We start from the raw sequence: 14,501 nt of genomic DNA, 5'->3' as shown, positions 1-14,501 counted from the left end.
GGTATTTCTTTTTCTTTTTTTTTTTTTTTTTTTTTTTTTGTCGGGGGACAGAGTCTTGCACTGTTGCCCAGGCCGGAGTGCAGTGGTGTGCTCTCAGTTCACTGCAGCCTCCGCCTCCCAGGTTCAAGCAGTTCTCTGCCTCAGCCTCCGGAGTATCTGGGATTAGAGGCTCATGCCACCACACCCAGCCAATTTTTGTATTTTTAGTAGAGACGGGGTTTTACCATCCTGGCCGGGCTGATCCTTGAACTCCTGACTTCATGATCCACCTGTCTCGCCCTCCCAAAGTGCTGGGGTTACAGGCGTGATCTGCGCCCATCTGATTGATTATTTTCAAATTGGTTTCTAGGGATATTTTGGGTCTGTTTTCAGTCTTAATGCATTTTGTCTGCAGTAATCCATGGGGGCTTTTCTACAATAAAGATGAACCATAGTTGAGAAGGCCTAAAATTTTTACTTTTTCAATCTCTATCCACCTGCACAGTGGAATTACCTACATAATTTGTTTTATAGTTTAATACTAAACTGTCTTAATAAAGATGACTTTACTGAAATGTTTGAATGCTAATGAAAGTTTTTTTGTGCTTTTTTTAACAGGCTTTTAAATACTTAAGAGAAGAAGTTAAAACATTTCAGGGCAAGCCAATTATGGTAAGAAACAGGGGAGAGAAGTGTGAACCCATAACAGGTTTTGGTTTGTCTGTATGAGACTTTTAAAATTACAGACAAATAATATTTTATAAAAAACCTCTATAGTGACTTTCAAAAAATTTCTGGCTTGGGCCGGGCACGGTGGCTCACGCCTGTAATCCCAGCACTTTGGGAGTCCAAGGCAGGTGGATCACTTGATATCAGGAGTTCAAGGCCAGCCTTGCCAATATGATGAAACCCTGTCTCTACTAAAAATAGAAAAAATTAGCCAGGCGTGGTGGCACATGCCTGTAATTCCAGCTACTCAAGAGACTGAGGCAGGAGAATTGCTTCAACCTGGGAGGCATAGGTTGCAGTTAGCAGAGATTGCACCACTGCACTCCAGCCTGGGCAACAGAGCGAGACCTTGTCTCAAAAACAAAACAAAAACAAATTTTTGATTTGTATTATGTGCTACTTCAGAAAATTCTTTGATAAGGCATGAAAATACATTGCATACATTACAACAGATGAGATAATTCCAGATCTCAAAATAAGCAATAGGAATAATTTTTAGTAACAGACATGAAAAATATTCACAGTACTTTCAACCTCATCTTAATTAATTGCATCACTACATTAACATACAACCATTTGGGAACCTAGGCATTGTCATTGATGACACTTGCTCCTATCTTTACTTATCTAATCTGTTCTGAGGTCCTGTGAAAATGCTTTCTAAAAATCTCCCACTGTTTAGGCTTGAACACTTGGAATAGCCTCTTAACTTCTGTGTTATCAGCCTTTTACCCCCTTAACAGTCTGTTCTTTGCTACCAGGGCTAGCGTTCTAAATTATGATCCAGTAACATACATTTAGTTTGACTTGGTCCTCATTCCCCAAGTGCTGTAATTCTTCTTCTTTGCAAATGTAATACATTATTCTTACTAATTCCTCTGTGTTGAACTCTTACTGTGTATCATTTTGTTTTAAGCACTTTACTTGTATTGACTCATTTAATCCTTACAAGAAAGAACCTAATGAGACAGTACTTTTGTTTTCTTCACTTTACTATTGAGGATAATAAGGCATGAAGGTAATACATAACTAGTAAGTGGAAGAACTAGGGTAAAAGTAGCTACATTTATTAAGAGGTTCTATGAACTTAACCATATTTAAATCTCATTAATGCTGTGATATAGGTGGGATTATTAATTTTCATATTACAGATGAGGCTATTTTCTAGCTGTCATTCTACGTCCTCTCTGTCTATGATATTCTCCCTGTTATCTTTCCCTGCTTTGAGGCTTTTATATTTTCCTGAGTCTTCTTCATAGCTTTAATGTTTTATTGTATTTCAGATGTAGGTCTTTTGTATATCTGTAATTAATTTGATATATAGTATAAGATAGGGATCTAGTTCTGTTTTTTCCCCATATTTGGAAAGACATTTATCTCAACTCTTCATTTGTTGTCATTTCTATTCTTCGGCAATTCGTGTATAATGCCACAGCTGTGAGATTTGTTTCAGATTCTCTGTTTTCTTTGAGTTCTGCTTCCCTGAACCAATATGGCTGTTTGTTTTGTTTTGTTTTTGAGATTGGGTTTCTTTCTGTCTGTCACCTAGGCTCGAGTGCAGTGGCATGATCACGGCTCACTGCTGCCTCGACCTCTCAGGGTCAAGTGATCCTCCTTCCTCAGCCTCCCAAGTAGCTGGGACTACAGGTGCGCACCATCATGCCTGGCTAATTTTTAAATTTTTTGGTAGAGTTGGGGTCTCACTATGTTGCCCAGGCTGGTATCAAACTCCTGAACTCAAACAATCCTTCCATCTCAGCTTCCCAAAGTGCTGGGATTACAAATGTGAGCCACCACACCATGATTGCATTCCTGGATATCACTGTTTTATTTTATTCTATTTTATTTTATTTTTTGAGATGGAGTCTCGCTGTGTTGGCAAACTGGAGTGCAGTAGCATGATCTCAGCTCACTGCAACCTCTACCTCCTGGATTCAAAGGAGTCTCCTGCCTCAGCCTCCCGAATAGCTGGGATTACAGGCACCTGCCACCATACCCAGCTAATTTTTGTATTTTTAGTAGACAGGGTTTCACCATATTAGCCAAGCTGCTGTCGAGCTCCTGACCTCAGGTGACCCGCCCACCTCAGCCTCCCAAAGTGCTGAGATTACAGGCATGAGCCACCACGCCTCGCCAGTCACTGTTTTAATTACCGTCGTTTTACAGTATCCTTATTTACTTCTGCGAGTTCTTTGTCCTTGATCTTATTTTTCAGAATTGTCTTGGCTATTCTTAGATCATTATATTTTCACACAAATTTTAGAATATTTGTCTAGTTTGAACAAACAACCAAACAAAATCTGTAATGGAAGTAATGGAATTATGTTTAATTTATTGGGTAATTGGGGACAGCTGGCTGTTTTAGCCTACGTTATACACTATTGTGGTAACTATTAGGTATTTCAGTGTTAAGTCATTTTAAATTATTACTTTAAAATAATTTTGGTTGCTTTTTCTTCTTGGTATCTTACTGATTTTTTGGAAAAAAAAATGTTTTAGTGTTTGCAGCAACCTTGCTGAACTTGTTTTTGGTGGGTCTTTTGGATTATCAGCCTAAGAGATCATATGATCTACAGATAATCACTATTTTGATTATTCTTTATATCTCCCATTTCTTATTTCTATTGCTTTTGCTGGAAGTCTCAAGTATAGTAGTAAAAACATAAATATTTTATTATAAGTAATGTTTTTCTCTGCCATTTTTGGTTTTTTTTTTTTTGATGCTGCTTTTGATTAGCCATCACATAACAACATAAATTTCAAGGAAATGCACATTAATTTTTATACCATTTATTAAAACCAAATGACCTAACACCTGGAAAGACAGGTACAGAAGCAAGGAATAGCTATATTCCAATCCTGGAGGTGCTTTCTGCCACCAGCTATTGTATCTTGAGTTTATCATGCCAACCTGTAAGTTTCCAGTTTGCTTCTTTGTAGTGTGCATGCTCCTCATTTCTAAAGTTCTGTGACTCAGAAGTGATTACACTGGAGGAAAGGGGCATTAAGTGGATAGTGTTTATCCATCTATTTCCTAATTTATTAATGATTTTATTAAGAGGCAGTGCTTCATTTTGTTTTGATTGTGATTTCTATGCCTGACAATAACTGGTATGAGTTCCCTTCAGCCTAAGGAACTTCCGTTAGTGTTTCTTAAGAGTACCCATGAGCAATGAATTCTCTTAGGTTTTCCTTAACTAAAAATGTCTGATATTTCACACTCCTTTATTTTATTTGTTTGTTTGTTTGTTGTTGTTGAGACAGGGTCTTGCTCTGTGACCCAGGCTGGAATGCAATCTCAGTTCACTGCAACCTGGCCTCAAGCAATCCTCCCACCTTGGTGCCGCCACCCCCCCACACACACTGTTCTAATTACCTAGGACAACAGGTGCATGCCTGCTACCATGCCCAGCTAATTTTTCTACTTTTGGTAGAGGTGGAGTTTTGTTACATCATCCAGGTTGGTCTCAAACTCCTGAGTGCAAGCGATCCCCCTACTTTGACCTCCCAAAGTGCTGGGACTATAGACAGTGAGCCACTGTGCCCAGCATTTTTGATGGGTATTTTCCATGGAAACAGAATTCAGGGATGACAGCTAAATTTATTTTCCATCCTTTCAAGGTATCATTCTGGGCTGGACGAGGGGGCTCATTCCTATAATCCCAGTACTTTGGGAGGCTGCGGCAGGTGGGTCATCTGAGGTTAGGAGTTCAAGACCAGCAAGGTCAGGAGTTCAAGACCAGCCTGGCCAGCATGGTGAAACCCCATCTCTACTAAAAATACACAAATTAGCCAGGCGTGGTGGCAGGTGACTGTAATCCCAACTACTTGGGAAGTTGAAGCAGGAGAATTGCTTGAACCTGGGAGGCAGAGGTTGCAGTGAGCTGAGATTGCGGTGCCATTGCACTCCAGCCTGGGCAACAGAGAGAGACTCTGTCTCAAAAAAAAAAAAAGATATTCTGGACTCTTGCTTCTGATGAGATATTCATCATCATTTACGTGGTTATTCCCATGTATATGATGTGTCCTTTTTCTTTACCTGCTGTCAAGATATTTTATTTTTTGTTTTTAGTAGGTTGGCTATGGTGTTATCTAGTATGGTTTTACTCATCATACTTGGCAGATACTAAACTTCTTGGCTCTGTAGGTTGATACTATTCACTGCATTTGGGAAGTTTCCAAATACTTGCCAAATTATTTTCTGCCCTTTCTTCTCCTTTCTTTTTATGGGACTCCAGTTTTTTATGTTGGACTGATTGATATCAGTGAGCGTCTATTCATTTTTCTTAAACGTATTTTTATTGTTGTTGTTGTTCTCCAGATTGGATAATTTCTGTGGATTTGGGTTCATCTTCAAGTTCACTGCTTTTCTTTTGCTATCCCCAATGTGATAAGACTATCCAGTGAATTTTTTTACATACTGTATTTTAGAGTTTCCGTTTTTAAAAGTATTTTTCTCTCTGCTGTGACTTCCCCTTAATTTCAATTAATTAGAAAAATAATTAAATTGTTATCTATGAATATATTTACTTGTGAAAGCTGGATTGAAATCTTAGTCTGCAGTCTAACATCTGGGTAATCTTGGAGTCCTTTTTTCCCCTCCTTTTTTTTTTATTCTTTTTCATTCGCAGTTTCATGTCCTGAAAAGTTTCTTTCATTGCTGTTTTCTTGACTATCAGACTTTTTTTTCGAGACGGAGTCTTGTTCTGTTGTCCATGTTGGAATGCAGTGGCGCTCTTGTAGCTCACCATAACCTCCACCTCCTGGGTTCAAGGGATTCTCCTGCCTCAGCCTCTGGAGTAGCTGGGGCTACAGGTACATGCCACCATGACTGGCTAATTTTTGTATTTTTAGTAGAGACAGGGTTTCACTCTGTTGGCCAGACTGGTCTCAAACTTGTGACCTCATGATGTACCTGCCTCGGCCTCCCAAAGTGTTGGGATTACAGGTGTGAGCCACTGCACCCAGCCTAGTGGACTATATTTTTAAAATAATGCTGTTTGCTTGATTTTAGCTCCTTAGGGAACATTTTAACATTAAAGTATACTATCATGTATGACATTACATTGGTAAAAGCAATAGCCATAATTATTTTTGAGGTTGTATTAAAGTCCGTTTGTCAAGTATGGCCATAATTCATTTCTTGTTGTTTGGTTGCAGTATTAAGAGTGGAGGAGGGTTCTGCCCTATCGCTGTAAGGATCGTAAAACATAGCTTTTGTGTATTCATTCAAGTGGTAATTTTATGCTTTCACATGTGTTTTTTCATTTGACATTCCTAGTAAATTGGTGTGCCTTGTGCTTCTAATCTAACCTTCACACATCTTCGTATTATATATCTTGAGCATCCCAAATCCTAAATTTGAATTGCTCCAAAGTTGAAAACTTTTTGAGTGGTAACATGCTGCTCAGTGGAAATGCTCATTAGAGCATTTTGGATTTTTGGATTTCGGATGCTCAACTGGAAAATACAGTGGGAGTATTCCAAAATACAAAAAACTGGTACCAAGCATTTTGGGTAAGGTATAGTCAACCTTTGGTTTTATTAAAAGGGTCAGCAAACTTTTTCCTATAAGAGCCAAACAGTAAATATTATAGATGTTGCTGGCCATGTGATTCCTGTTGCAGCAACTTGTAGGGCAAAAGCAGCCACAAGCAATGTGTAAAATGGTCGGCTTTATAAATTTTTACCAAGTGTTAGAGCATTTTTTTCTTTTTTAAACTTAATATAGGAATTTGAAGCATATAAATTGATAAAATGGTATAATTACTGTTTACTCATTATCCAGTTGTTTCCCCAATTTATTTTGTTTTTTAAAGAGACAGGGTCTCACTTTGTTACCAGGCTGGAGTACAGTGTTGTGTGATCATAGCGCACTACCACTTTGAACTCCTGGGCTCAAGGGATCCTTCTGCCTTCATAATAGCTGATGCAGCTAATCATTTTGTTTGTTTTTGTGGAGACTGGGTCTTGCTGTCTTGCAAAGGCTGGTCTCAAACTCCTGACTCAAGTGATCTCCCTGCATTGGCCTCCCAAAGTGGTGGTGTGATTACAGGCCTGAACCACTGTGCTCGGCCTCCCATCCCCCCTTTTTCTGAGAAAGTATCTCGCTCTGTCTCCCAGTTTAGAGTGCAGTGGCATGATCTCGGCTCACTGCAACCTCCACCTCCCCGCTTCAAGCAATTCTCTGCCTCAGCCTCTCAAGTAGTCTCAAATAACTGGGATTACAGGCTAATTTTTATGTTTTTAGTAGAGACAGGGTTTGACCATCTTGGCCAGGCTGGTCTTGAACTCCTCAGCCTCCCAAAGTGCTGGGATTATAGGTGTGAGCCACCACACCCGGCGCCATCCCACAATTTTTAAATTTTGGCAAAATACACACAAACTTTACCATCTCAACTGTTCTTGTTTTTGTTTTCTTTCTTTTATCTTTTTCCCCTCTTAACTCTTTTTAAGTGTACAGTTTAGTGGTATTAAATACATTCATAATGATTTGCAGCCATCACTGCCATTCATCTCCAGAGCTCTTTATCTTATGAAACTGAAACTCTATACTTGTTACCCAATTTTAACAGTTAGTAGAAAATGACCATTCTTGTTTTCTCTATATTCCCCCTAATTTCTCTACAACCTTCGTCATCTTGAAGCAGATCTCAACCTTAATTTCAAATTTCATTCATAAAAAATTAGAATTTGTATCTCTAACAAGAGGGGTTTTTTTCATTTTTTCTTTTTTTTTTTTCTTTGTATTTGTTTAGATGGTGTCTTGCTCTTTTGCCCAGGCTGGAGTGAAGTGGTGCAGTCTCGTCTTATTGCTACCTCCACCTCCCCAAGTTCAAGTAGTTCTCCTGCCTCAGTCTCTCGAGTAGCTGGGATTATAGACACCCATCACCATGCCTTGCTAAGTTTTGTATTTTTTCATGGAGACAGGATTTCACCATGTTGGCCAGGCTGGTCTCTGATCTCAGGTGATCTGTCTGCTTTGTCCTCCCAAAATGCTGGGATTAGAGGCGTGAGCCACCACACCTGGCTGGGATTCTTTCTCCAGACATGGTGATAGTATCATCATCAGACTTTTTAAAAATGAACAATGTCTTGAACATTATCGAATACCTAGTCACTGTTCATATTTTCTTGATTCCCCTTCTTTCTTTCTCTTTAAAAATCTGGGCCGGGCATGGTAGCTTATGCCTGTAATCCCAGTACTTTGGCTGGCCCGAGGCAGGTGGATCACATGAGGCCAAGAGTTCCATAACAGCTTGCCCATCATGGTGAAACCCTGTCTCTACTAAAAATACAAAAATATTTAGCCAGGAATTGTGGCTTATCCCTGTAATCCAAGTTACTTGGGAGGCTGAGGCTCGAGAATCACTTGATCCTTGGAGGTGGAGGTTGCAGTGAGGTGAGATCGCAGCACTGCACCCTATCCTTGCAATAGAGTGAGACTGTCTCAAAAAGGAAAGTAAAATAAAAATCTGTAGTTTTTTCTCCTTATACCTTTTATTTTTTCTTTAGCAAGTTAATGGGTAAGATAATCATAATCTGTCTTGCAAAGTTTCTTGGAATATAGATTTTGCTACCTTTATTCTTTTTTGTTTGTTTGGTTTTTTTTTTCCCACAAGAGTTGTCAGATCAGAGCTACCTTTATTCTTGAGTGTAGTTTAACATGATCCTCTGTCCCCTCTCCTGTTTTTCATGCAAACTGATAGGTAGATCTTATTTTTCTTTCTTTCTTTTTTTGTTTTTTTGTTTTCTGAGACATGGCTGTCATGTACGGTAGCTAGATATTGATCTGTCTCCTATATTTCATGCGTATTGGTAGCAAGAGGCATGATCAGAATTGGGTTTGATTTTGGGGCAACAGGGAGTCTACAAAAGCTAGCCGCTATGTTCATTTATATGTTAATTCATCAGATTATAAAAATGGTAGTATTGCTCTTATCTATTTTTCATTTATTAGAAACTCATATTCATCTTCATTACCCTGAGTTACATGTTCTATGTGAAATCCACGTTACATGCTTGATTCTAGCTTTTATTACCAGTTTTTTAAAAACACTATGTATTGATTTTTTAGCAGATTTTTAATTCTGTTTTCAGTTTTGAATATTTAAATATATTTAGGGTATTTATTGTTGATGTTGATTTTGGCCTCTTTGAATTGACTCATGAGACCTTTTGTTACAGCCGTTGCACTCTTTACTAGTTACCTTGTTGTTCAGTTTGTCAAGATATTCTGGGCTTTTAAACATTTCATATCGAAGACCTGGAATCAACCAATTCTTTTAAGTCCTCAGCCTACTTTATGAGTAAATGGTATTTTGTGGACCACTGCGTAGACACGAGTATTTGTGTCTACTGGTTTTGTCATTGTTTCTAAGCTTTTTTTAGACAGAACTGTTTAGTTTTTATCTTTTAGGACAAGATAGGTTTGTACTGAGGCTTTCAATTTAAATTCAGGCTGTACGTTTTTCTTTCTTCTGCTTCATGTCTGTTTCTCCTTTTTCCCATATGAAAATCTTGGAGAAAAGTCCGCCTCGCAGGTTCAAGGGATTCTCCTGCCTCAGCTTCCCAAGTAGCTGGGATTACAGGTACATGACACCATACTCGGCTCTTTTTTTTTTTTTTTTTTTGTGGAAGTGAGGTTTCACTATGTTGGTCAGGCTGGTCTCAAACTCCTAACCTCAGGTGATCCATCCATCTCGGCCTGCCAAAGTGCTGCTATTACAGGCACAAGTCAGTGCGCCCAGCGCCTTGTCTCTTATTAATTTATTTTTAACAGCGTATTCTGAAGTCACTCCATAATAGTATTTAGAGCATTTTTTCAAATTATTTTTTACATTCATGATACTCAGTTGTTTGGATGTACATGTTTTATTCAATGGTTGCTGGACTATTGGGTTGCTTCTGGGCCTCATGGGTTTCCTTGCCTTTTACAATTAGTGTTAGCAAATAGTCATGTGCTTATATTTCTTTCTCACAGCTTTATTAAGGTATTATGTAATAGGCAAATAAAATTGTGTACATGGTTCTTGGTGTTACAAACATTTAAAGTCAGCAATTTGCATTACATAATACATTATTATTAACTGTCATCACCCTGCTTTACAACAGCTCCCCAAAATTTATTTCTTCTAACTGTAACTTTATACCCTGTGATCAACATTTCCCCAGTCCATCCCTCCCACAGTCCCTCCTTCCCCCTGTCCTTAGCTTATGGTAACCACCATTATACCCTCTCTCTTTTTTTTTTTGAGACGGAGTTTCACTCTTGTTAACCAGGCTGGAGTGCAGTGGCACAATCTCGGCTCACCGCAACCTCCGCCTACTGGGTTCAGGCAATTCTCCTGCCTCAGCCTCCTGAGTAGCTGGGATCACAAGCATGTGCCACCATGCCCAGCTAATTTTTTGTATTTTTAGTAGAGACGGGGTTTCACCATGTTGACCAGGAGGATGGTCTCGATCTCTTGACCTCGTGATCCACCCGCCTCGGCCTCCCAAAGTGCTGGGATTACAGGCTTGAGCCACCGCGCCCGGCCTATACCCTCTCTTTAAATTTTTTTTTTTTTTGAGACGGAGTTTCACTGTTGTTACTGAGATTGGAGTGCAATGGCACGATCTCGGCTCGCCGCAACCTCTGCCTCCTAGGTTCAAGCAATTCTTCTGCCACAGCCTCCTGAGTAGCTGGGACTATAGGCGCACACCACCATGCCCAGCTAATTTTTGTATTTTTTTTTTTTAATTTTTTATTGGATTTTAGGTTTTGGGGTACATGAGCAGAGCATGCAAGACAGTTGCAAAGGTACACACATGGCAGTGTGCTTTGCTTTTCTTCTCCCCTTCACCCACATTTGGCATTTCTCCCCAGGCTATCCCTCCCCACCTCCCCCAATTTTTGTATTTTTAGTTGAGACAGGGTTTCATCTTGTTGACCATGATGGTCTTGATCTCTTGACCTCGTGATCCACCTGCCTCGGCCTCCCAAAGTGCTGAGATTATAGGCGTGAGCCACCGCATTCGGCTCTATACCCTCTCTTTCTATGAGTTCAGCCTTGTTAGGTTTCACATACAAGTGAGATCATGCAGTGTTTGTCTTTATGTGCCTGCCCCTATTTCACTTAGCATAATGGCTTGGTTCATTCAGGTTTTCACAAATGACAGGATTTTCTTTTTTAAGACTGAATACGTCTGGGCACGGTGGTTCACGCCTGTAATCCCAGCACTTTGGGAGGCCAAGGGAGGCCGAGGCGGGTGGATCACCTGAGGTCAGGAATTCAAGACCAGCCTAGCTAACATGTGGAACCTCGTCTCTAGTGAAAATACATAATCAACTGGGTGTGGTGGCAGGCGCCTATAATCCCAGCTACTCAAGAGGCTGAGGCAGGAGAATTGCTTGAACCCAGGAGGCAGAGATTGCAAGCCAAGACTGCATTGTTGCACTCCAGCCTGGATGACAGAGAAAGACTCTGTCTCAAAAAAGAGGGAAAAAAAAGAATGATGTTCCAGTGTGTGTGGAACATTTTCTCCATCTTTTCATTTGCTGTGGACACTAGGTTGTTTCCATGTTAGCCGATAGAAACAATGCTACAACACGTATAATAGTGCAGATACCCTTCAGCATACTAATTTCATTTCCTTTGGATATACATAGGATTGCTGAATCATAGGGTAGTTCTATTAAATTTTTAACTTTTTTGAGGCAGAGTCTTACTCTGTTCCCCAGGCAGGGAACAATCTCAGCCTCCCAGGTAGCTGGGATTACTTAAAGGCATGCACCACCAAGCCGAGTTAATTTTTGTATTTTTAAGAGACAAGGTTTCACCATGTTGGCCAGGCTGGTCTGGAACTCCTGACCTCAAGTGATCTGCACGCCTTGGCCTCCCAAAGTGCTGAAAATAAAGGCATGAGCCATTGCATCTGGCCGATTTTTAACTTTTTTGAGGAATCTTCATGCTAGTTTCTATAATGGCTGGACTAATTTACCTTCCCACCAACAGTATAGAGAAGTTCCTTTTCTTTACATTTACTGTTGTTTTTTTTTTGTTACACTCATTTAAATTAGATGTGACATGCTGTCTGTGATTTCAGTTTTACATTTCTTTGATGATTGTTGATTTTCACTACTTTTACATATGCCTGCATTTATTTTATGAGTGAGTTTAGCATCTATTTCATATGTTAAAGAGCCATTTACCTTTTTTGTTCTGTGAACTCTGTTCATTTTTGTAATCCAGTTATATATAGCGTTTTTGGGCCTTTTCATGTCTGTTTTTACAATTTGTGTGTTAGAGATACTAGTGCCCCGTCTGTAATAAGCTGCAGTTACTTGGCTGGGCATGGTGGCTCATGCCTGTAATCACAGCACTTTGGGAGGTGGGCAGATCACAACGTCAGGAGTTCCTGACCAATCTTGGCAACTAAAAATTTGTCTCTCCATTGGGTGTGGTGGCTCACGTCTGTAATCCCAGCACTTTGGGAGGCTGAGGCAGGTAGATCACGATGTAAAGAGATCGAGACCATCCTGGTCAACATGGTGAAACCCCATCTCTACTAAAAATACAAAAAATTTGCTGGGCATGGTGGCGCGTGCCTGTAATCCCAGCTGGCTACTCAGGAGGCTGAGGCAGGAGAATCATATGAACCTGGGAGGTGGAAGTTGCAGCTAGCTGAGATTATGCCATTGCACTCCAGCCCAGGCAACAGTGGGAGACTCCGTCTCAAAAAAAAAAAAAAAAAAAAAAAAGAGCTGCAGTTACTTTTGCTATTTTGACTTAGTTTTCTGGGAGGTTTTTATTGTGCTTGTTGTTTAGAGACAGGGTGTTGCTCTGATGCCCAGGCTGGAGTGTGGTGGGGCACATAGCTCACTACAGTTTACAACTCCTGGGCTCAAGTAGTCCTCCCTACTCTGCCTCCCAAGTAGCTAGGACTACGGGTTGCCTGCCGCCATGCCCAGGTATTTTTGGGGTTTTTTGGTGTTTTTCAGTAAGAGATAGCTCTCGCTGTGGTATCCAGGCTGGCCTCAAACTCCTGGGCTCATGCGAGTCTGCCCACTTTGCTTCTCAAAGTGCTCGGATTACAGGTGTGAGCCAGCACACCTGGTTGTTTTGACGTGTGTGTGCGCGCGCGCAAGCGCCTGCCTGTGTGTTTACCTTGTTTACTGTGGTTTTTATACCATGAAAACATTTCTTATTATTGATTAAGTTGTCACTTCCTTTTCTTTTGTTCTACTGATTCTACCTTAGGCAGAAGTAGTATAGTCATGTAAAATATATGTTAAACTGTAAATTAAATGTATTTTTAAAAATATACACTTAATTCTTTGTTGCTATAATGTGTTCCTCTTCTAGGCAAGGATAAAAGCCATCAATACATTTTTTGCTAAGAATGGTTATCGATTAATGGATTCTAGTATCTATAGTCAGCCCATTCAAACTCAAGTACAGTATGCCTCCCCAGTCTTTATGCAACCTGTATATAATCCTCACCAACAGTACTCGGTCTATAGTATTGTGCCTCAGTCTTGGTCTCCAAATCCTACACCTTACTTTGAAACACCACTGGTAAGTGAGTTCCTTATAATAAAATATAATAATATTTTTTATTAGAGCTGAGATTTTGATTAAATCAATTGGAGTGGGAGTTCATTTGTGTTTACACTGGTTACTTTTTTGGGCTTCTATTTTATATTTTGTATTTTTCGTAGAAATGGAGTTTTGCCGTGTTGCCCAGGCTGGTCTCAAACTCCTGTGCTCAGGCAGTCCACCCGCCTCAGCCTCCCAAAGTGCTAGGATTATAGGCATGAGCCACTATGCCCAGCCACTTTTTAGCTTTTAAACAGTGATATGGATATTTAATAGTCTATACCAAATATATGTATATGACTAACAGTTGAGCTATTAGAGTGCATAATTTTATTCCATAAAATTTGCTGAGTGAATTGAAAGAACAGATTGGATGGGTTTTGTGTGATTTTCAATGCATTTTAGTGTTGTGAAATGTCAGACCAGAACATTGTTTATTAAATTATGAACTGTTTATTGTTCATAAATCTAGCAATACTTCAAGTGAATGTTGCAGAAGTGAATCAGTAAAATGTTTTAAGATATTTCTGGCTTGTAAAAGATAAATCGATAAGTTCATTAAGGTTCTTGTGACCCTCACACCAGATTTTGCCTTTACCATTAATATTGTTTAAACATACATTTTCTTCTAGGCTCCCTTTCCCAATGGTAGTTTTGTGAATGGCTTTAATTCGCCAGGATCTTATAAAACAAATGTTGCTGCTATGAATATGGGTCGACCATTCCAAAAAAATCGGTAAGATAAAAACCGTAGCTGGCATGTATTTTAAACAATTCCTAATGGATCTTAAGGCATTAATAGCAGTGCTTGTTGTTCAGCTCAGTAAAAAGGTTTGGTGGGGTTTTTTGTTTGTTTGTTTTGTTTTTACCAAATATATGTGAACGGTTTAATCCACAATTCAAAAAAGCACTTTGACCTTAGAGTTGGTAATGCATGTAACAGACTTAGGACTCCGATTTTTTTTTTTTTTTTTTCTTAAACAATAAACAGGCTGGGTGCAGTGGCTCAAGCCTGTAATAATCCCAGCACTTTGGGAGGCCAAGGCGGGTGGATCATGAAGTCAAGAGATCGAGACCATCCTGGCCAACATGGTGAAACCCCGTCTCTACTAAAAAATACAAAAATTAGCTGGGCATGGTGGCATGCACCTGTAGTCCCAGCTACTCGGGAGGCTGAGTCAGGAGAATTGCTTGAACCCGGGAGGCGGAGGT

General features: G+C 39.8%; 1 protein-coding gene across 50 annotated transcripts in view; it reads left to right on the top strand.

The window, feature by feature from the left end:
- LARP4 (La ribonucleoprotein 4) overlaps positions 1–14,501 on the top strand; it is a 200,898-nt gene that overhangs the window by 161,265 nt on the left and 25,132 nt on the right. For 36 of the 50 annotated variants that reach the window (XM_035256812.3, XM_035256817.3, XM_078336664.1 and 33 more), the window contains 3 exons: positions 598–651; positions 13,056–13,268; positions 13,922–14,025. In XM_035256812.3, coding sequence (XP_035112703.2) covers positions 598–651; positions 13,056–13,268; positions 13,922–14,025 — 371 coding nt within the window. The remainder of the gene's footprint in view (positions 1–597; positions 652–13,055; positions 13,269–13,921; positions 14,026–14,501) is intronic. The other 14 variants (XM_078336651.1, XM_078336658.1, XM_035256824.3 and 11 more) reach the window with 1 other exon arrangement.

Source organism: Callithrix jacchus, chromosome 9, assembly GCF_049354715.1.
Source record: "Callithrix jacchus isolate 240 chromosome 9, calJac240_pri, whole genome shotgun sequence".
In the NCBI taxonomy this organism is placed as follows: domain Eukaryota; kingdom Metazoa; phylum Chordata; class Mammalia; order Primates; family Cebidae; genus Callithrix; species Callithrix jacchus.
This window is presented reverse-complemented; position numbering and strand designations above follow the sequence as displayed.